Source organism: Budorcas taxicolor, chromosome X (assembly GCF_023091745.1).
Source record: "Budorcas taxicolor isolate Tak-1 chromosome X, Takin1.1, whole genome shotgun sequence".
NCBI lineage: Eukaryota > Metazoa > Chordata > Mammalia > Artiodactyla > Bovidae > Budorcas > Budorcas taxicolor.
The window spans coordinates 27,306,441-27,327,826 of record NC_068935.1 but is presented as its reverse complement, the minus strand read 5'-3'; the positions used below and the strand labels follow the sequence as shown (position 1 = coordinate 27,327,826).

The window sequence follows — 21,386 nt, the reverse complement described above, 5'->3', positions numbered from 1 at the left end:
TTCAAACTAACAGGTTTGCTAAGTAACACTTTAGGGACCCAGATCATGTTTTCATTTTCATTCACTCTAATACTTGCCTGTTCATAAATAACGTCAGACAATTCTTTCACCATGTCTTCGAAATTTGATGTGAGCTCTTCATGGTATTCAATCTGATCCTCTTTCATTAACCACTCATTTAGTTCCAGTGCAATGCTGCATGCTTGGATGACCTTCCTGTAGATGAAGAGCAAAGATAAAGTGTTTGTTACTTATTACTCAAAAGTCTCACTGATCATTTATATTTACTTTAACCACGGCTTGCCTAGAAGGAAGATTAGAATCCCATATTTTCTCAGTGTGTTTTTTCTAATGCCATCTCCCAAGTCTGAAATATCCGTTCTTTTCCATCTTTGCTTCTGGTTTCTTATCTCTTTCAAAACCTAGCTCAAAATATATAACCTCTAGGAAGCCTACCTGCTTAGTCATTTACTTGATATGATATCAGCTATGGTTGTGCTCACAGTAGTTTATCTCTGTAGATAATGTCATTTATTCAAAAATAGCTAATTTGGGGCTATGTACCCAGTACAGTGTTATAGGCATGAAGTATCTGCCCTGGGTTGGTAAGAGTGGCGACAGGGAGTTGATGACTTATCATAAGAATATTTTTCCATTATTTCATATGTTTATGTTTAATGTCCATAATTAGAATGCAAAACTTGGGGGACAAAGTACCTCACTGACCATTTGTTCTGTATCCCTATGACAGCAACTAGTAGAATCTTTTCGTACATGCCAGGCGTTAATACGGAGAAGGCGATGGCACCCCACTCCAGTGCTGTTGCCTGGAGAATCCCATGGATGGAGGAGCCTGGTGGGCTGAAGTCCATGGGGTCGCTAAGAGTCAAACACGACTGAGCGACTTCACTTTCACTTTCACTTTCATGCACTGGAGAAGGAAATGGCAAACCACTCCAGTGTTCTTGTCTGGAGAATCCCAGTGAAGGGGGAGCCTGGTGGGCTGCCATCTACAGGGTTACACAGAGTCGGACACGACTGAAGCGACTTAGCAGCAGCAGCAGGCAGTAATAAATATTGAATGAAATGGGAAAGTATGGCCCTTTCAAACAGAAAAATAAACCAATAGACAGTATCACTGATCTCCTAGAAAAAGACATTAAAACAACACTATTCATGATCAAAGAACTAAAAGAAGTGGTGGGAAAAGTCAAGGAAATTATCTATCAACAAAATGCTGATATCAATAAATAGCTAAGAAAATCTAAAAGGAAACCAAAACCTTTTTCTTTCAGAGCTGAAAAATACAATAACTGAAATGAAACATCACCAGAGGGATTCAAAGACACATTTCAGCAGTGTAGCCAATGTGAAGATAAGACAATGTCAATGATGGATCAGAGGAACACAAAGGAAAAAAACTGAAGAGGGACAGAGGCTATGGAACCTGAGGAATATCATCCAGCAGGTGAACATGCACACTATGGGAGTCTTTGAAGGAGAAAAGAGAGAGAAAGGGGCAGGGAGACTATCTGAAGAAATAATGGGTGAAAACTCAAATCTCATGAAAGACACAAAAGTCAACAAACTCCAAGCAGGGTAACTCAAACAGATCCATGCTGAGACTTATTAAAATCAAATGTCAAAAGTCAAAGCCAAAGAGAGAATTTTTTCTTTTTAAAAAAATTAATGTTTTTTAATTGAAGGCTAATTACTTTACTATGGCAAAGAGAGAATTTTGCAAGAAGCGAGAGACAAAGACTTGTCACATACAAGGGATCCTGAGTAAGAGGGTCAGATTTCTCATCAAAACTTTGGAGGTCAGAAGGCAGTGGACTTTAAAGAAAAAACAAATCTATTAACCAAGAATTCTATATCTTGCAAAACTGTTCTTAATAGTGAGGGAGAAATTAAGACATTCCCAGATAAAGAAAAGCTGAAGGAGGTCATTAGCACTCAGTTTACTTCAGTTACTCATCGAGTCCTACTCTTTGCGACCCCATGAAATGCACCACGCCAGCCTTCCCTGTTCCTCACCAACTCCCAGAGCTTGCTCAAAATCATGTCCATTGAGTCGGTGGTGCCATCCAACCATCTCATCCTTTCTCATCGCTTCTCCTCCTGCCTTCAATCTTTCCCAGCATCAGGGCCTTTTCCAATGAGTCAGTTCTTCACATTAGGTGGCCAAAGTATTGGAGTTTCAGCTTCAGCATCAGTCCTTCCAATGAATATTCAGGGTTGATTTCCTTTAGGATGGACTGGTTGGATCTCCTTGCAGTCCAAGGGACTCTCAAGCATCTTCCCCAGCACCACAGTTCAAAAGCATCAATTCTTCTGTGCTCAGTTTTCTTTATAGTCCAACTCTTACATCCATACATGACTACTGGAAAAACCATAGCTTTGACTAGATGGACCTTTGTCAGCAGAGTAATGTCTCTGCTTTTTAATATGCTGTCTAGGTTGGTCATAGCTTTTCTTCCAACAAGCAACCGTCTTTTAATTGCATGGCTGCAGTCACCATCTGAAGTGATTTTGGAGCCCAAGAAAATAAAGCCTGTCACTGTTTCCAATGTTTCCCCATCAATTTGCCATGAAATAGTGGGATGGGATGCCATGATCTTCATTCTTTGAATGTTGAGTTCAAGCCAGCTTTTACACCACTAGGCTTGCCCCATATGAAACACCAAAGGGAGTCCTGCTGGTCACAATGAAAGAACATCAGACAGTAATTCAAACCTGTATGAAGGTCTTGGTAAAGGTAAATCCGTGGGTAATTATAAAATCTAGTATTATCATAACAATAGCAACATATTTCTGTTTTTTGATTGCCACATGATTTAAGAGACTTTACATTAAAATATTGTTAGTCTACAGAACTTTCCTGGTGGTCCCGGTTGTTAAGAATCCTCCATCCATTGCAGGGGACGTGGGTTCAATCACCGGTAGGGGAACTAAGATCTCGCTGCAGGACGACTAAGCCAGGGCACCACAACTAAAAAAGCCCCTGTACCACAACTACTGAACCCATGTACTCTAGAGCCAATGCTCTGCAACAAAAGAAGCAATACACTGCATTAACAGAATGAAGGAAAAGAAAAACACGATCATCTCAAACAATGCAGAAAATGCATTTGACAAAATCTACACCTTTTCATAATGAAAACACTCAACAAACTAGGAATACAAGGAAATGACTACAATCTGACCAAGGGCCACTGTGGAAAACCCATAGCAAACACTGTATTCAGTCTTGTGACAAGGGATGGAAATTGTCTTAGCAGCTTTTAAAACTTCTCCAAAAAGCTTATATTCAAAAATTCTTTCTTTTCTTTCCCATTAAATATCTAGATTTCTCCAGAGAAACCTAAGGAAATAGTTGAAGTTAATTATCTGCCTAAGACAAAACATAGAAAAGAAATAAAAAAGAGGTCAAGACTGATTTTAACCTTATAAAAATAAAGTATATGGTAAAACATTCAAGCAGTACATGAGGCTACACTTGAAAAATAAATGTTTTTCTTCTCCGGAAGACTCTAGTCTATCTCCTTAGGGATAACTATTAACACTTTCGTATCATTCCATCTATGGCTGATTCATACTGAGGTATAGCAAAAAAAAAAAAACCCACAATATTGTAAAGTAATTATCCTCCTATTAAAATGAGTAAATTAAAAAACAACTTTGTATCATTCCAGAAATTTCCTAAGCAGACACAAGTGAGTGTATGTAAATATCAGTTTTCACAAATGTAATCATCCTGCCCATAATGTCTGCATCTTACCTTTTTCTCTCAAGAATGTATCTTGGTTGGTTCATATCAATACTTATACATTTTTTAAGTAGTTTACCTATATCCATCGTGAGGGTAGTACCATTTCCTTAATAGTATGGACACAGATTGTTTCCAGGTTTTTGTTATATAAACTTTACAGCAATAAACATCTTAAATGTACATCTTTCTGTACATTCACAAGATAAAATCTTAAATGCAAAATTATTGGGTCCAACAAAACATACGTTTAAAATACTGGAAAATATTGCCCACTGTGTTTAAATTGTTTGTGCCCTTAAGCAGATTTTGTTCTTTGGCAAGTAAAAGAGTGTTTTAAATTTTTAACTTCACATATTAACAAAGAAGAAGGATTTTAAAAGTAGCAACTGCTTCTTTTCTCCGTTGCCTATGAAGAGTGACTGAAATATTGTGTTTACAAAGAGGGTCAGGAGTCCAGCTGCCTGATGGTGGTTTCTCATTAGTGCCTGTTGGCCAGGTTTTCAGAGGCAGCATAATGTAGAAAACTGCATGTTTTTCTGCAAGCCTGGCTTTCTAATAACTTTCCATTTATACTATCGGTAGTGTGGTAGCAAGCCTAAAACTTGCTGGCTACAAAAGAGAAATTTCTCTATGGTCTTAATTCAATAAAACAACACAGAAGGCGGAAACTGATAAGAAGCAGAGAGGTTTTGCCAAATATTAGTGAATTCTGGGCCTGTCAGTATACCTACTTTTAAACGTCCAAGGCATATGTTCAAGGAAAAATCATCTCCATAAGATATAGCTAAATTTACAAAGTGAAGAGATCATTTCCATGGTAGAAAATGAAGTGTCTTTACCATCGCCAAGGGCTTTTCACTCTGGCAATGCTGCAAGTGTTTTGCAGAGCACCATGCACATCACAGTCACTCGGTACGTATTTCTGGGGCCTGCAGATCTTGCACTGTATTAAAGGTCTTTCCTACCTTAAAAATCAGCTCTCATCCTGAACATGCCCATGGTGACTAAGGACAATCAGTCATTCCCATCGTGCTCTTCCGCAATTCTGTCTATCTGGAACTATGCGTTTCTAAGAAACAGCCTCTCTTGCTGGAACCTTTCTCATCCTTGCCTTGGCAGGGTCTAGTGGGATGGATCATCTTTAGATCAAGGCATCTCTCCTAAACCTACATCACTGCAAATATAACTACTGAACTAAGGCTATCTTAAGAGTGAAAGGTGTGTCATAAAATGATATTTCTTTTAAAAATCGCATTTATTTATTTTTATTTTTGGCTGCATTTGATCTTCTTTGCTGCGGTGTGTGGGCTTTCTCTCATTGTCATGAGCTGGGAGTACTCTCTAGTTGTGGTGTCCGGGATCCAGAGCGCAGGCACAGTAGCTTGGCGCACAGGTTTAGGTTCCCCACAGCATGTGGAATCCTCCTGGACCAGGGATCAAACCTGTGTCTCCATCATTGGCAGGCAAACTCTTGCCCACTGGACCACCAGAGAAGTCCCACCTGAGATGTTTTTAATCATAAAGTATGAAATTGACACTCATGTGGCACAACAACATTAACAATAATGGCTAACTTCTATTGAGCATGCTAGTTTCTATGTTATTATCAAATGCCTTCCTATATATCAGGAACTCTAATCACTTTCTATACACTGAATAATTTAATCCCTACAGCTATCAAGGATGTACACTGTCACCCTGCTTATTTAACTTATATGCAGAGTACATCATGCAAAATGTCAGACTGGATGAAGCACAAGCTGGAATGAAGATTGCCAGGAGAAATATCAGTAACCTCAGATATGCAGAGGACACCACCCTTATGACAGACAGTGAAGAGGAACTAAAGAGCTCTTGATGAAAGTGAAAGAGGAAAGTGATAAAGTTGGCTTAACACTCAGTATTCAAATAATGAAGATCATGGCATCCTGTCCCACTACTTCATGGCATATTGATGGGAAAACAATGGAAACAGTGACAGGCTTTATTTTCCTGGGCTCCAAAATCACTGCAGATGGTGACTGCAGCCACGAAATTGAAAGATGCTTGCTCACTGGAAGAAAAGCTATGACCAATCTAGACAGCATATTAAAAAGCAGAGACATTACTTTGCCGACTAAGGTCCATCTAGTCAAAGCTATTGTTTTCCCAGTAGTCATGTATGGATGTGAGAGTTGGACTATAAAGAAAGCTGATGCTTTTGAACTGTGGTGCTGGAGAAGACTCTTGAGAGTCCCTTGGACTGGAAGGAGATCGAACCAGTCCTTGCTAATGGAAATCAAACCTGAATATTCATTGGAAGGACTGATGCTGAAGCTGAAACTCCAATACTTTGGCCACCTGATGCAAAGAACTGACTCATTGGAAAAGGCCCTGATGCTGGGAATGATTGAAGGCAAGAGCAGAAGGGTTGACAAAGGATGAGATGGTTGGATGGCATCACTGACTCAATGGACATGATTTTGAGCAAGCTCTGGGAGTTGGTGAGGAACAGGGAAGTCTGGTATGGTGCAGTCCATGGGGCTGCAAAGAGTAGGACACGACTGAACTGAACTGAATTCATGCAACAACTTTATGAGGAAGGCACTATTATTCAGTTCATTTTACTAATGAGAACAATGACGCCCAGGGAGGTTAAGTATATTCCCCGTGGTCACACAGCTAGTAAGTGGCAGAGAATGGAGATCTGAATCCTTCTCTCTGATTCCAAAGCCCCTGTCCTTTCTTTTAGGATCTGGAAAGACTCTATTTCCCATTCTTCTCCACCACCAGCTAAAAAAGGAAAAAGTCAGAAGCAATGTGCCACATCTGGAACTAATAATGATTTCAAAATGCAGGGCAAGTTACCTTGTCTAAATCCTGAATTCTTTTGACATTCTCTGTACCAAATTTTTCACCATAAAGTTTAACAAGTCTCAGGGAAATCTCTGAGAAGCTGATGAGCTTTGGCTCTTTATAGATGTACTCCTTTCAGTCCTCTTCTTCAAAAAAGACTATTATACAATTAAACATAGAATACTTTATAAACATTATGAGCAAATGCAGCATTTAGAGAACATCTACTAAGTAATCAGAAATAATGTATTTGCTAGATTTTAAATAATAGTTCTAGAAGCCATATGCATATATTGTACCTGAAATAAATGAGAACGTTCAAACTAACCGTCATATGAGCATGTCATTGGCCTGAAGGATTTTACACTCGATTTTTCATCACTTGCATACTTACCTGATTTTTATTTGAAAACTTTCAGTACTAGGTATTAAAGAAACATTTAAGAAGCTTGAATGAAACTGAAACTGAAGGAAACGTTCAAATCTTATATGCTGTGGTCTGCCCTCGTGGACTAAATGTGGAAACTAAAGTGAACATTACAAGAGAAAAGTGTCACACCTGCTGTTGGGACAGGTGCTTTACCCAGACAGAACCCTAGAACCAGTAACTGCTGCTATGGTAACCTAATAATTCAAGGTGAATGTTTAAAAAGGAAAGCAACTTGATGAACGACAGTATACTTACTGGGCCATAAAAGGCAACTCTGAAGAAGGTGCCTCAAAGTCTTTTCTTTGCGTGCATAACCTCCAAAATTTTTGTGTAAGCTCCATGAAGAGTTCTATAAACTTAAGTTTCCGAAAATATGAGAATTAACAAATTAGCTTTATCTTTTGGTTAGTTATGAAATGTCTACAATAGATGCATAAGGGGAAAAAAGCAACCCCATTTCCTTTTCAAAATGGTTTTGGTGGGTCACTCGCACTCCCTTCGCCCATGGTCACAGAAAAAATGCCTTAACAAATTTAGGTGAGAGGGTAGAGCTTAAAATGGTCAAATAACACTATAATTCTAAATATCATGCTTCATGTCATTCATATCTCAATGGCAGCATATACATTAAAAGCACTGTGTTATTGACTACTTTTTTCTTTATGTCTGAATTGTTGTAACTGAAAAAGAAGCAAAATGCTTTGCTTGAGCCCTAAGGTGGAAAGATGCGGATAAACAATCATGCAAACACTTTAGGAGAGGAAAGTAAAATGCAGACACAAAAATAACAGCAAAAGCCTGAGTGGGGAATGCTTTTATAACAAGTTCACAGACACTTCCAAAAATTATATTCTTCTACACACCCAGAAAAGGGAACGTACTCTGCAAAGAACATTATCTCGAATGTGAAAAGACACCATACAGACCAGGAGAAAATGTTTGCAAATCACATATCTGATATTTTCTTATCCAAAAAATATAAGGAACTCTCATAGTTCAACATCAATGACAAACAACCCAATTTAAAAGTGAGCAAAGGACCTGAAAGATATCTCTCCAGAGACTATATGAAAATGGCCAACAAAGACATGAAAAGCTGTTCAAAATCGTGAGTCATTAAGGAAATAGAAAGTAAAACCACAATGTGACACCATTTCACATTCACTAGGTTCTAAGAAGAAGCCTCAAACACAAGTGCCAATCAGCTCTGCTGGTGGGAAGGTAAAAGGGATAACAATTTGGTGGTTTCTCAAAAGTTAACAGAATTACTCTGTGACTCAGCAATTCCCCTCTTAGGTATTTATCCAAGATAAACAAAAACATGCCCACACAGAAACTTACTCATAACTGTTTAGAACAGCTCTGTTTGTAAGAGCCAAAATGTGGAAACAACCCAAACATACAAACAAATTTTGGCGTAGCCATACCATGGAATATCATTCAGCCATGAAAAAGGAATGAAGTTCTGATCTAAGTTACAACTTGAATGAATCTCTAAATATTATGCTAAGTAAAAGAAGCCAGACACAAAAGGTCACATCTTGCATTCATCTTTTTTATCACACATCCGGAACAGGCAAATCCATAGATGGAAAGCAGATTAGTGGTCACCAGTGGGGTGAGGGAGGGGGTGAAGAGTGATTCCTGGAAGGAGACAGAGATTTTCCTGGGAAGATCAAAATGTTTTGAAACTACAGACAGGTGGTTGGAGCATAATATTAAGACTGCGCTAAATGCTACTGAACTGCAAACTAGAAAACGGTTCATTGTATGCTGGTGAATTTCATTTCAATGCTAAAAGGGGAGCCCAGAAGCAGATGTTCTTTCTTTCACATTCTTTCCATACTATCTTGTGCAGTTGAAGCCAATTTGAGGGAAGTGTTCCTCCCTTTATGGCTACTGTGGTTGACACTTTTCAGCCCATCCCATAAAGAACATTGAAGAATTACTTCATCCCATCTAGGATGCTTCAGGATCTATTCAGATGCTTGCCTCTCTACAAGGAAATAGGAGTAGTTCCCCAATAGAAACTATTGTTTCCTTTAATGTGTAGGGAAGACATATTTTTCTTTTTTCCCTATCAAGTGAGTAGCAAAATGTTCTCTGGGTTTCTAATAACCTGGTCTTCACCTTAAGAGTAAGAGAGTAGGTACTTTGCCACTTTTACAAAGGTTCTTAGGAGGCAATGCTTTGACAGAAAGAGCAATGCCAATTCTTGTCTTGTCTCATAAGTTATTCTTTGTCATCAGCATGACATAGATTTAATTACTTAACTCATTTTTAATATAATCACTTGAAATCCACTATGATTTTTCAGCCATGTCCCCATATACAGCAAAAGCAGGGCAAAGAGTAGGAAGACCCAGAACCCAGGAAGAAAAAGTGAGTTTGATAAGAGCCAATTTTGAAAAGAGATTAGAACGCTACACAGATGACATTAAATGTATTTTTTCACTCTGGGACCCTTCAACAATGAAAGGCTACTTGCTACATATATTTAAGGAGAAATTGCTTTGCTTTTAAAAATGGCTTGAGTCTTACATCACCCCTTTCCAGCATAGCAGGGGTAGAAAATTATGATATAGACTCAGATTCTTGAATATAAAAAGTCCTGTTGAGTGCTGGTGGCAACAGCTATACTACTGTTCTTTAGTAATTCCCCTTGATCAAAGATTTATGTGGCAGACAAAACTGGAAAAGCTCCTCATAAAAGGGTAATTCCTAGTAACTTATTATCTCCACTACTGTCATCTGCTAGCAACTTTAGTCTCAACATCAAATTGCAAAGCATAGAATTACACCTATATCTCCTCCCAGACATCATGGAAATCCAGTAACTTTTTGTTTTTCATGAGGACAACATGGATTATTCTCTGCCATGAGTGGAGAAGATTGCTGGTAAAAATGCTGTAGGAACAACTGGCATAATGTTAATTCCAATACAGATTTGGAACATTGTATCCTTAATTTCACTTGGTTTTTCCAGTGGTCATGAGTGGATGTGAGAGTTGGATTGTGAAGAAAGCTGAGCACCGAAGAACTGATGCTTTTGAACTGTGGTGTTGGAGAAGACTCTTGAGAGTCCTTTGTACTGCAAAGAGATCCAACCAGTCCATTCTGAAGGAGATCAGCCCTGGGATTTCTTTGGAAGGACTGATGCTAAAGCTGAAACTCCAGTACTTTGGCCACCTCATGCAAACAGTTGACCCATTGGAAAAGACTCTGATGCTGGGAGGGATTGGGGGCAGCAGGACAAGGGGAAGACCGAGGATGAGATGGCTGGATGGCATCACAGACTCAATGGACGTGAGTCTGAGTGAACTCTGGGAGCTGGTGATGGACAGGGAGGCCTGGCATGCTGCGATTCATGGGGTCGCAAAGAGTCGGACACGACTGAGAGACTGAACTGAACTGAACTGAAGGAAGGACTGTAATTTTAGGACATTTCTGCGTTTTTTTAAGGATAGCAACTTAAAACCAAAATAAAATATATAGGTGAATGATGCAAACATATCAGTTACTTACCTCAAACTCTCGATGATTCTCATAAATTGGAATGATCAACTTGGAAATTTCAGAAATTCCTTCGTAACGCTCTGCTTTCCATAAGCCATCCACACCATGTTCCAGCAACTCCAGCAAAACTTCCTGCATTGAGAAAAAATGGAATGAGGAATTATTGATACTTTTAGAGCTTTGGGCAAATGTAGTTTGAACTATTTCAAATAAATAAAAAACAGAATGTACTACATTTAAGGAAATGTACAGGAGGAGTATTGTTGTGTGATTATATTTTCTAAATGACATACACGAAGTATTTGGTATTGAACCCACATTCTTAAAAGTATGAAAAGAATACTGACAATAGTAAACTACTATTTGCTTGGTTTTGCATATTATCAAGATGTTAACCACAGTTACACATGGTAAAATGTTCAGAAGTATTTTCCAAACTGAGGATATTAAATGTCTAGCAGGGTAAATTCCACTAAACCTATAAAAGTCCATGAGTTTTGCTTTCTACTAAAATTATGCTTACACACAGTTAATATGAGTCTTAAGGGAATTTCACAATATTCAAGCTGCTGCATCAGTGACATCAGTGTTCATTAACATGATGTGATTTTGGTCAACAATGCTTCCTTCCTAACTGTAGGTTCTAAAACTAGTGAGAATGATAATATAATACCTCAAGATAGAGATCTCTTTGCCATAATAACAGCTTCTATAAAACAACCATCATCTCATGTTCTCAACAATGAAAGGATGATGCCAATTACTCATACTATCCATAAGTCTTAACAGTTTGTTTCTATCTTAAAGAGATGAATTTCAGACCTATAGAAGTGACTGCTACAATGCCTCTTAAAGTATGTCCTGTAGTTAATTCTGAATTCATCTTTTTTCTAAACTAGCTCTTTCCCTTGCACTTCCTATCTAGCCAGGGGTCATATCCTATAGACTCTGAACTAGAAAACTAAAAGCAATTTTGACTTTACTCTTTGTTGTAAGTTGAACTGTGTCCCTCACAAAGATATGCTGAAGCCCTAACTCCCACTGCCTCCGAACGTAACCTTATTTGGAAATATCACTGGTGATAATGGTGAGAGAAGTTGATGTCATACTGGAGTGACTTACTTGCAGCAGTGATTTACTGGGTGAGCCTTACTCCAAAAGGACAGAGACAAACAGGGAGAGCACCATGTGACTACAGAGGCAGTGACTGGAGTGATGTCGCTACGAGCCAAGGAAATCCAAGACCAACAGCTACCATCAGAGCTAGGAGGCGGCAAGGAAGGCTGCTACCCAGAGTCTCAGAGGGAACAGGGCCCTGCTGACACCTTGATTTCCAACCTCTGGACTCTAGAACTGTGAGACAATAAAGTTCTATTGTCTTAAATCACCCAGTTTGTGTACGTTGTTATGGCAACTCTAGGAAACTAATACACTCTCAGTCTTGACTCATCCTCTAATCAGTTCATCGTCAAGTTCTGCCACTTTCACTTCCTAAATATTTCTCAAATCTGACCCTTCCTCTCCATTTCTACTCTCATTGCTAAGGTTCCAGATGTCATTATTGTTTTCTAACAGATCTTCCTGCCTCCAGCCTTGGCACTTTCAAATCTATCCTCCACACATCTGCCAGAGGGTTTTGATTAAAATCCAAACCAGACTACATCCCTCTTCCCTTGTGATCTCATGGCTCCCCATCATTTGCAGAACTAAGGACAAATTCCTTCATTTGGCACACAAGGTTTGCAGCGATCTGGCTGATAGTTTATGAAATCATCACTCCTCAAGCTAGCCTTGTACTTTATGCTCCAGCAGTGATGAACTCTATTAGTTTCTCGGAAGCACCATGGTGTTGTCTTAACTTTGTGCCTTTGTCCATTCTGTACCCTCGTGTCCTTTAATCCCTTTCACTTAGTTAACCCTGTAAGGAAAGTCAGATTTCACCTCTTCCAGGATCCTTCGCCTGATTAACACAGAGCAGCGCCACAAGAGGCCTATTTTTCTTACTATGATACTGCATTGGGTGGATATTTATCACTATATTTGCCCGTTATATACGTATCTGACTTTACAAGTAGGCTGTGACTCTTTACGTGTAGGGACAACATATTTATTATATTGTATTTTTCAGTCACTAGCAGGGTGGTAGTAAATAGATGTTCATTAAATGTTGCTACTTGAATAACCTATATATTAACATTTAATAGCTAAATTTTCTATAAACAGTAGAAAGGAGGAAGTCCGGTGAAATTAAAAAAAAATCTATTAAAAACTAGTAATGTTTGTCCCAGGAATGTAAAGTTGGTTTACAATTAGGAAAAACTCCAATGTAAACAGAGAGAGCCATGTAAACAGAATAAAAGAGAAAAACTGTGACACCTAGCAATAGTTGCAAAAAAAGAATTTGAAAATATTCCATATCCCTTCGTAATGTTAAAAAAGAATCCACCCAGAATAGGGAATCGAAGAGATTGTTCTCAATCCGATAAAGAGCATTTATTAAAAACCTGCAGCCTGAACACTCTTCTCCTCAATTTGGGAACAAGTCAAACTGTCTGCTCTTCATTTCTATTCAACATTGTGCTAAAGGTGCTAACCAGCGTAATAAGGCAAGAGAGAAAGAAAGAGAGAAGGGAAAGAGATCAGGAAATGTGAAACTATCTTTCTGTGCAGATGACATGATGGTGTATGTAGAAAATCCTAAGGAATATACAAACTACTGAAACAAGTAAGAGGATTTAGCAAGGTTGCAGATCATAAGATCACCATATAAAATCACTGTATTTATGTATGCTGTTGCTGCTGCTGCTGCTGCTAACTCGCATCAGTCGTGTCAGACTCTGTGCGACCCCACAGTCGGCAGCCCAACAGACTCCTCTGTCCCTGGGATTCTCCAGGCAAGAATAGTGGAGTGGGTTGCCATTTCCTTCTCCAATGCATGAAAGTGAAAAGTAAAAGTGAAGTCGTTCAGTCGTGTCTGACTCTCAGTGACCCCATGGACCAAGCTTACCAGGCTCCTCTGTCCATGGGATTCTCCTGGCAAGAGTACTGGAGTGGGTTGCCATTGCCTGTTCCAATTTATGGATACTAGCAACAACAAATTGAAAAATAAGATTAAAAGCCCAAACAATACTATTTCCAGCAGCATCAGAACATCCATTATCTAACAAAATATCCAGGAAAGGACTTCTACTCTGAAAAAGCACAAAATATTGCTGGGTGAAATTAAAAATCTAAGTAAGACTTGATTGAAAGACTCAGTATTGTTCAAGCTATCCATTCTCCGTGTAGTGATATATAAATGTAACAAAAGCTCGACAAAGCTTCTAGCAGGCTATTTTGAGGAAAGAGAAAAGATGATCTGAAATTCTATATGGAAATCAAAGGATGCAGAATAGCCAAAGTGACTTTGAAAAAGAACAAAGTTGAAGGACTAACACTATATTATTCCATAACTGACCAGCTTGCAGCAATCAAGACAGTGTGATATTGGTATCAACATGGTCAAATAGATCAGTGGCACAAAACAGAGTCTAGAAATAGATCACAAACATATAAAGAACTGAAATTTAACTAAGGTGCCAAAGCAATTCAGCAGGGGTGAAAGAAGTTTTATTTCTCCGCAAATGGTGTGGACAATGTAAAATACCTATCTACAAAAAATGAATCTTGACTTCTATCTCATTATATGCTGAAAAATGATATCTAAAGAGATTATAGACCCAAACATAAAACTCAGGAACAAAGTTCATAGCAGAACATGTCAGGCAATATCTTCACAGTTTTGAGGTAAGAAATGATTTCTCAGACCAAATATACACACCAACACACTCCCCCCCCAACACACACACACAAATAAACCATTAAAAAAGAGTCAATTGGACTTTATCAAAACCAAAACTTTCCGCTCAATAAAAGACTTAGTGAAGAAAATACATAAACGAATCCAACACTGGTAAATACTCTGCAGCACATATATCTGACGATGGACTTATATGCAGAATATAGAAATAACCCCCATAAAACAACAACAACAACAAGAATAATGTAATTTCTAAAATGCGCAAAAGAATTGAACAAACATTCCACAAAAGACAAATGAAAGACAAAGACCGCGTGAAAAATGCTCAACACCATTAGGCATTAGAGATATACAAATGAAAACACAGTCAGATACCACTTCCTGTCTACTAGGATGGCAAAAATAGGAAAAGATTAGCAACAGCTAATGGTGGGGAGGAAGTGAAGCAGCTGGAACTCTCATCCATTGTTGGTGGGATATAAAATGGCCCAACCTCTTTTAAAAACTGACAGTTTCATATAAAGTTACATAGAAAACTTCCCGAGGAACCAGCAAGGTATGTACTCAAGAAAAATTAAAGCATATGCCCATAAAAGGTCACAGATAAGAATGTTTAAAGCAGCCTCATTGATAACAGTCCCAAACTGGAAGCAATCCAAAATCCTTCCACTGGAGAATGGGTTTTAAAATATTATATCGAGAGAATAGAATATTTAGCCATGAAGAAGAACTTATGATTTACTCCACAACATGGATGTATCTCAAAAAATTTCTGCCAACCAAAAGAGGCAGATACAAAAGGTAGACACTGAATGATTTCATTTTTATGACACCAAATACTGTTAAAACCAGTCTACATCAGATATTGGGGCCGGGCAGACTGACGGGAAATGGGCGCAATGGAACTTTCTGGGCTAATGCACATGTCCTACTTTTTGGTTTCTCGTGATAATGTGGTACCACGGTGTTATATGGGTGTAGACAACTGTCAAAATCCATCAAGTTGTCCACCTAATATGTGTGCATTTTACTGTATGTTAATTTATCTTTAAAACTACTTCAACTCAAAAGTCAGAAATGCAATCTTAAAAACAAATTAAATTATTAATGGGTTAATTCACCTACTTAAAGAAGCCACTAAATGAACAATAGTTTGTATCTTTCATTTCAATAAAACTTGTAAATCAGTGGGAGTTATTTTCCATTGGCTAGGGCACGAGGAGGGAGAAGGCAATGGCACCCCACTCCAGTGCTCTTACCTGGAAAATCCCATGGGCGGAGGAGCCTGGTGGGCTGCAGTCTATGGGGTCGCTAGGAGTCGGACATGACTGAGCGACTTCATTTTCAGTTTTCACTTTCATGCATTGGAGAAGGAAATGGCAACCCACTCCAGTGTTCCTGCCTGGAGAATCCCAGGGACGGGGGAGCCTGGTGGGCTGCCGTCTCTGGGGTCGCACAGAGTCGGACACGACTGAAGCGACTTCACAGCAGCAGCAGCAGCAGCAGGGCACGAGGAAGAAGCCCTATTATATAAACCGAAACATAAAATGGCACTATGGAGAATATGATTCTATCTGTATGCCTGAAATGAAAAGCACATATAAATTATTACTGTAGAACACAAAAGAGTTCCAACAAATGTGTTTACACAAGAAACTGATTATAGTTCTTGACTAATAAATATTACTACTTTCCGTTAGAGCACAAAAAAGGGTCAGGCTTAAGACCACTTCTATGACGAAGCTGAAGCTGCTGTTTGGAAAAAAGGACATAACTGCAGTTGTGCTAATCCATTTATCTCCCGTGAACTCCCTGGAATCTTCCTGCTCTGAGCCTACACAAACTGGAGATCTTACACGAAAATCATCTAAGTCTAACTAAAACCCCCAAAATGAATTAATTTACCCCAGGCTTCACAGTCAAGCAATGAACTGGGATTAAAATTCAAGGATCTGATTCTCGGTTATGATTAATTGATCCAGCAAACACGTTTTAAACATCAAGTCTTCTAAGTTCTGGGAGTGAAAGCCAAGTTTACTATCAGGTTGGTCAGTGATAAAGCCTGACATTTACGTAGCACCTAATGACTTATAAAGAATCTTCATGCTTATTGTGAAGTGATAAGGATAGTATTATTATCTTTATTATTTTTCACTTAAGAAATATCTATTGATTTCATACTATGCGCTAATCATTTGGGGCTTCCCTGGTGGTGCAGATGCTGAAGAATCTGCCTGTAATGCAGGCGACCCAGGTTTGATCCCTGGGTCGGGAAGAGACCCTGGAGAAGGAAATGGCAACCCACTCCAGCATTTTTGAGGCTAGACGGGCTCCTACTGTTATGAATCTTTTTTTTTTTAATTGGAGGATAATTGCTTAAACAATGTAGTGTTCATTTCTGGCACACAACATGAGTCAGTCATTAACTGTGTGTGTGTGTGTATGTGTGTATATACATACCCTCTCTCTTGAGCCTCCCTCCCACCCCCAGTTCCTAGCCCTCTAGCTCATCATGGAGCACTGGGTTCAGCTCCCTGTGTATACAGCAACTTCCCACTAGCTATCTATTTTACATATGGTCAGGTATGCGTTTTAATGGTACTCTTTCAATTCATCCCACCCTCTCTTTCCCCCGACTGTGTCCACAAGTCCGCTCTCTACATCTGTGCCTCTAGTTATACTGCTGAGGAGACTCATAGAGAAGTAGTAGGCAAAAAACAAGAGGTAGGAGGTAAAGCTTCTAGGCATAGATCATGTTAGCGAAATGAACCAGAGCTAGCTTGAAATTGCTTATATTTAAAAAATACAGTTCATAGAGTACAAAGTGTGTCTCTATCACTTTAAACTGCTGCTTTTTATGTTTCTTAGTAGTTTGTCGCTCAGTCCTGTCTGACTCTTTGCGACCCCATGGACTGTAGCCTACCAGGCTCCTCCCTCCATGGCATTCTCCAGGCAAGAGTACTGGAGTGGGCTGCCATTTCCTTCTCCAGGGAATCTTCCCAACCCAGGGATCGAACCCGGGTCTCCCGCATTGCAGGCAGACGCTTTAACCTCTGAGCCAGTACTACCTTAAAAAAATTCATTTCTGTGGGCCTGCAAGCACTTCAGTCGCCCTCCTTTGGTTGTTTCTCTGTTTGGTCTTCACATTCCTTAAATGTGAACGTCACTGTGATTCAGTTCTTGGTTCTCTGGTCTTCACTTGCTATATTATCTCCCATTATCAGTGTGCTTTGCTTCTCACACAGCTATGACTTCCAGATGTAGCTCCCCAACCCTGATCTCTCTCTTTAGATTCAGTTCTTAATGTCTAATGACCTGATGTTGTTTCCATTTCAATAACCTTCTACTGATACTTCAAATTCAACACTCATCAAAACATGGAATTCATCACCTTCCCTGTAAAATCGTCCATCCATCATTTCTCTATAAATATCCAAACCTGAAATCTCAGTGCTACTTTTGACTCTTCTCCTGCATAGCCAGCAAGTCTTCCTCTTTTCCTCAGTGGTCCCTGAACCTGTCACAAGCTGGGTTTAGGTCTGGCTTCTTCACATTTGGACACTTAGGGCAGCCCACATTCCAGCCTCTGCCCCCAGCCGCCATCCATCGACCTCCAATACATTTCCCACATTACCACCAACTTAAACTTTCCTCCTCCTTGCTTACATCTCGTTATTATTCTGCTCAAAAAGTCTTTGACAGCAACTCAACATTCTAATCAATAAAATCCAGACATTCAGTTTCTCAAAATCGGACCTCCACTACTACTCTTCCCTATGCGAACCCAATGGCTTAGCCAAAATGATCCATTCACTCTGCCTCCTAAAATATGCCTTACACTTTCCCACTGCTTAACTTTTAACCCTGCTATCCTCTGCTGCTGAAATGCCTTCAGGGCATCCTCATTCTTTAAACCTCTCTCTAATCCTAACTCTCTTCAGCCCAAAGTTATCGCTTACCTTTGATTCTGCAGGGAACACACTGTCTGTATCATTCAAATGGCACTGTCTGTCTTCTCTCTATTTTGTGTAGGTGGGTAGTCTCTTTCGGTAGACACTGGAGGTCAGGGAATCAGCATATCTAATTACTTTATAGCTCTTCTATCACCAAGTCCAAAGCGTTGCTCATGAGTCAGTGCTCAACAAATATTTATTGACTGAGTGACAACTGCAGCAGTTTACTATCCATCTGAAACTCAGAGCAGAAATTCTTCATCTTTAAAACATCTTTAAAAGAGGAGAAGTTGCCTCCTCTCCTTAGCTGTTACATTGTTAACTCGATTTTTTACGGAGATGTCTCCAGAGTATTGTGACTGCGGTCTGGTTCTGGGAAGGTGATTGGACGATGATATATGGTATATTTCTAAAACTAGACAGTAAGAACTGTTGCAGAGATAGGGCTGCACATTCCAAAAAGGGACATCTGTTACCCCGGTAGTTTTAATCCTTACAGTTCATCAACCCTTAGTTACCTTTCAAATTAAGTTAGCTGTAATAATTTCTTAATTTTAAATATGTTAAAAGAAGTTACATTTATCTAACTGGCAATGGAGGCCCTGGAGTCTTACTTCACTATAATGGACATCCAACATTCCAGCATCCTCTATTCATTGCTCCTTCTTCATCAGTGTTGGGAGCAATATTCTTGAAGGCTGAACATCCATTAAGGAATAATTCTGTGTGAATAAAACGCAGTGAAATAAATATACTTTTTAAAGTGTTTTGTAAATGAAAGACTTGCATTCATTAGTTATCCTTAAAAATATACACATATTTTTGGTAAGGAACATAGCCATAAGTGTAATGTGCAGTTACAAACCACCCCCCAACCCGCAATTTTAACAATTCTCTTGCTCTGCTCTACCTCCAACCAGTCTTTTCCCCAAACATTGAGCTCAAGGTACTTACAAATAAGTGTCATTCTCTGACTATGCCTCATCTGCAATGCCTACTATAGTAAATGTTTTCCTAATGTGATCTAAAAATCGTTAGTAGCACTTTGATCCTGTGTATGTTTATCATCTATTGCCTAAACAAAAAGGCATGGACTTTTCAGGTAAACAGTGATGAGCTTTTGTAATCATCTCTAGTTCCTTGTTTTACTGAATAATTGGAAAAGTGGCCTAGGACTTGTAAAGAGAGGCAGGAAATAAAATTGATGCCAGGGATGAAGCATCCTCGGACGGGGCACTGGAAGAACTAGAGTTTTTGGCGTTAGATAGACCCAGTTCTATCATTAACTGTGTGATTTTAAATATGTTTATCTCTCTAGGACTGTATCTGTAAAACAGATGGCAACTTCTTGTAAGAATTTGACGAAATGTAAAGAATTCCATGAAATGAACAGTACCTAACATAAAACAAGTACCTAACATACAACAAGTATTCAATGAATTAGTTTTACCAAAGCTACCATCAAGGAAACTAGGTGTCTCGAGATAAAATTAAATAATTGCTAGCAGTTGGTATAGTAAGTGACTGCAGTTGGACTGCTGGGACGGAAGAAGTGAGCTCAAACTGAGAACAGCTGCTGTAGGATTGTGGACCAAACTGTTACCATCAAACAAGAGTCTGGGGATAGAAGGCCACATGGTTGCCCTACAGATTTTGCACTTAGGAACATGTCCCAACACTCTTGCTATGCTTGCATTTACCCCTATATAAGTGGGTTGTCACTTTCAAGGAAAATTCAGTCTCCTGATAACAGAAGCTGCTAGTCAGTAGAAAGTCACTGGTTGCAAAGGGGACAAACAGCTTTTGCCATCTACTGTTCTACAATCTAATAGTGATGCTTAGAAATGATGATGTTCTCACGACTAAATATTTGGTAAGCTTCCTGGTGTTAGAGGCTGGAGAAGGAAGAAGGCAGGTTTAAGAAAGCCAAACCTCATGCTGAGATTTCTCAGCATTGGGATCATGCATCATGTCTTGGTCTATGGGACACTCATTGAGTAGCAGTGCACTGAGAGAACTTTTTGAAATTTAGAAGAAAATATCCCACTTGATTACCTTTATAAAGTGAAGAGTTAGGCAGTTAAGGATAAGGGCCCAAAACTTGAGTGAACACATAAAGAATATAGTCCTTAACAAAGAAAAGAGTCAACCTACTGGGGCCTCAGGCAGCTACATCCATGACTGGGGGAAAAATTCTGTCTACTCTGAGGATCGTTTATTCTAAAAGATTCCCACATCCAAGGGTTCTTCAGAAGCCTGGGATTTAGGAGAGGACAAAATGGGGCCAAAGCATCTTGGGAAAGTTCTTTTGGTGTGTATCTCACATACAGGGAGGGTAATTATGGTTCCTCTCAGAAACAAACAGGTAAAGAGTTACTGCAATCCATTCTTCTTGCTAAGGGCATTATCTTGATTCCTATGCCTGATGATGCATCTCCAATTAGAGATCATCTCCTGTGTGTATATATATACATATATACAGATATATATATATACATACTGCCCTTGCCGCTCAGCTGGTAAACAATCTGCCTGTTTTGCAGGAGACCTGGGTTAGATCCCAACACACACACACACAAACACACAAACACACACAGATATATATGAATATATATATACATACACTCACCAAACTATCCAATGATAAGAGGACTCTTTTTTGTGGGTCTTCAAAATGCCTGGGGAAAACTTTGATTCCCTTTAGTCTTGTTTCAGACGAAACAAGTTACTAAATCTAGGCCAGTGTATACCTGTGTGAGGGCTCTTCTCCAGCCCTATGGAGCATTATGTCACATGGTCTTGAAGAGTCTGCTTTGAATCTTTCTGGTATGTGGCCTGGATTCCTGATTCTGCCCTTCAGAGCTGTGGCTTCTGTTTTCCTGATGTTATCCTAGGGCAAGCAAGATGCAAAGTGTCCAACTAGACCACTACCTTGAGCACGAAGGGTCCCGTGAACAAAGTGGAGGAGAGTTTGGAGGGTGGGAAAGCTACCCGTGCTAAAAGAAGACTGCTAGTTAGAAGAGGATTAGCACATAAGAGCCCCAGGCGGAGGGCTAAAGGGGAAAGGCTGTAACTGGGAAG

The 21,386-nt window shown here is 39.3% G+C and overlaps 1 protein-coding gene across 2 annotated transcripts in view; it reads right to left on the bottom strand.

The window, feature by feature from the left end:
- The window catches only part of LOC128069825 (dedicator of cytokinesis protein 11-like), a 96,276-nt gene that overhangs the window by 11,697 nt on the left and 63,193 nt on the right, over window positions 1-21,386 (bottom strand). For both annotated transcript variants that reach the window (XM_052663012.1, XM_052663011.1), the window contains exons 2-3: window positions 10,563-10,685; window positions 78-216 (exon numbers count right to left, since the gene is read on the bottom strand). In XM_052663012.1, the coding sequence (XP_052518972.1) occupies window positions 78-216; window positions 10,563-10,585 (162 nt within the window). In that variant the 5' untranslated portion in view covers window positions 10,586-10,685. The remainder of the gene's footprint in view (window positions 1-77; window positions 217-10,562; window positions 10,686-21,386) is intronic.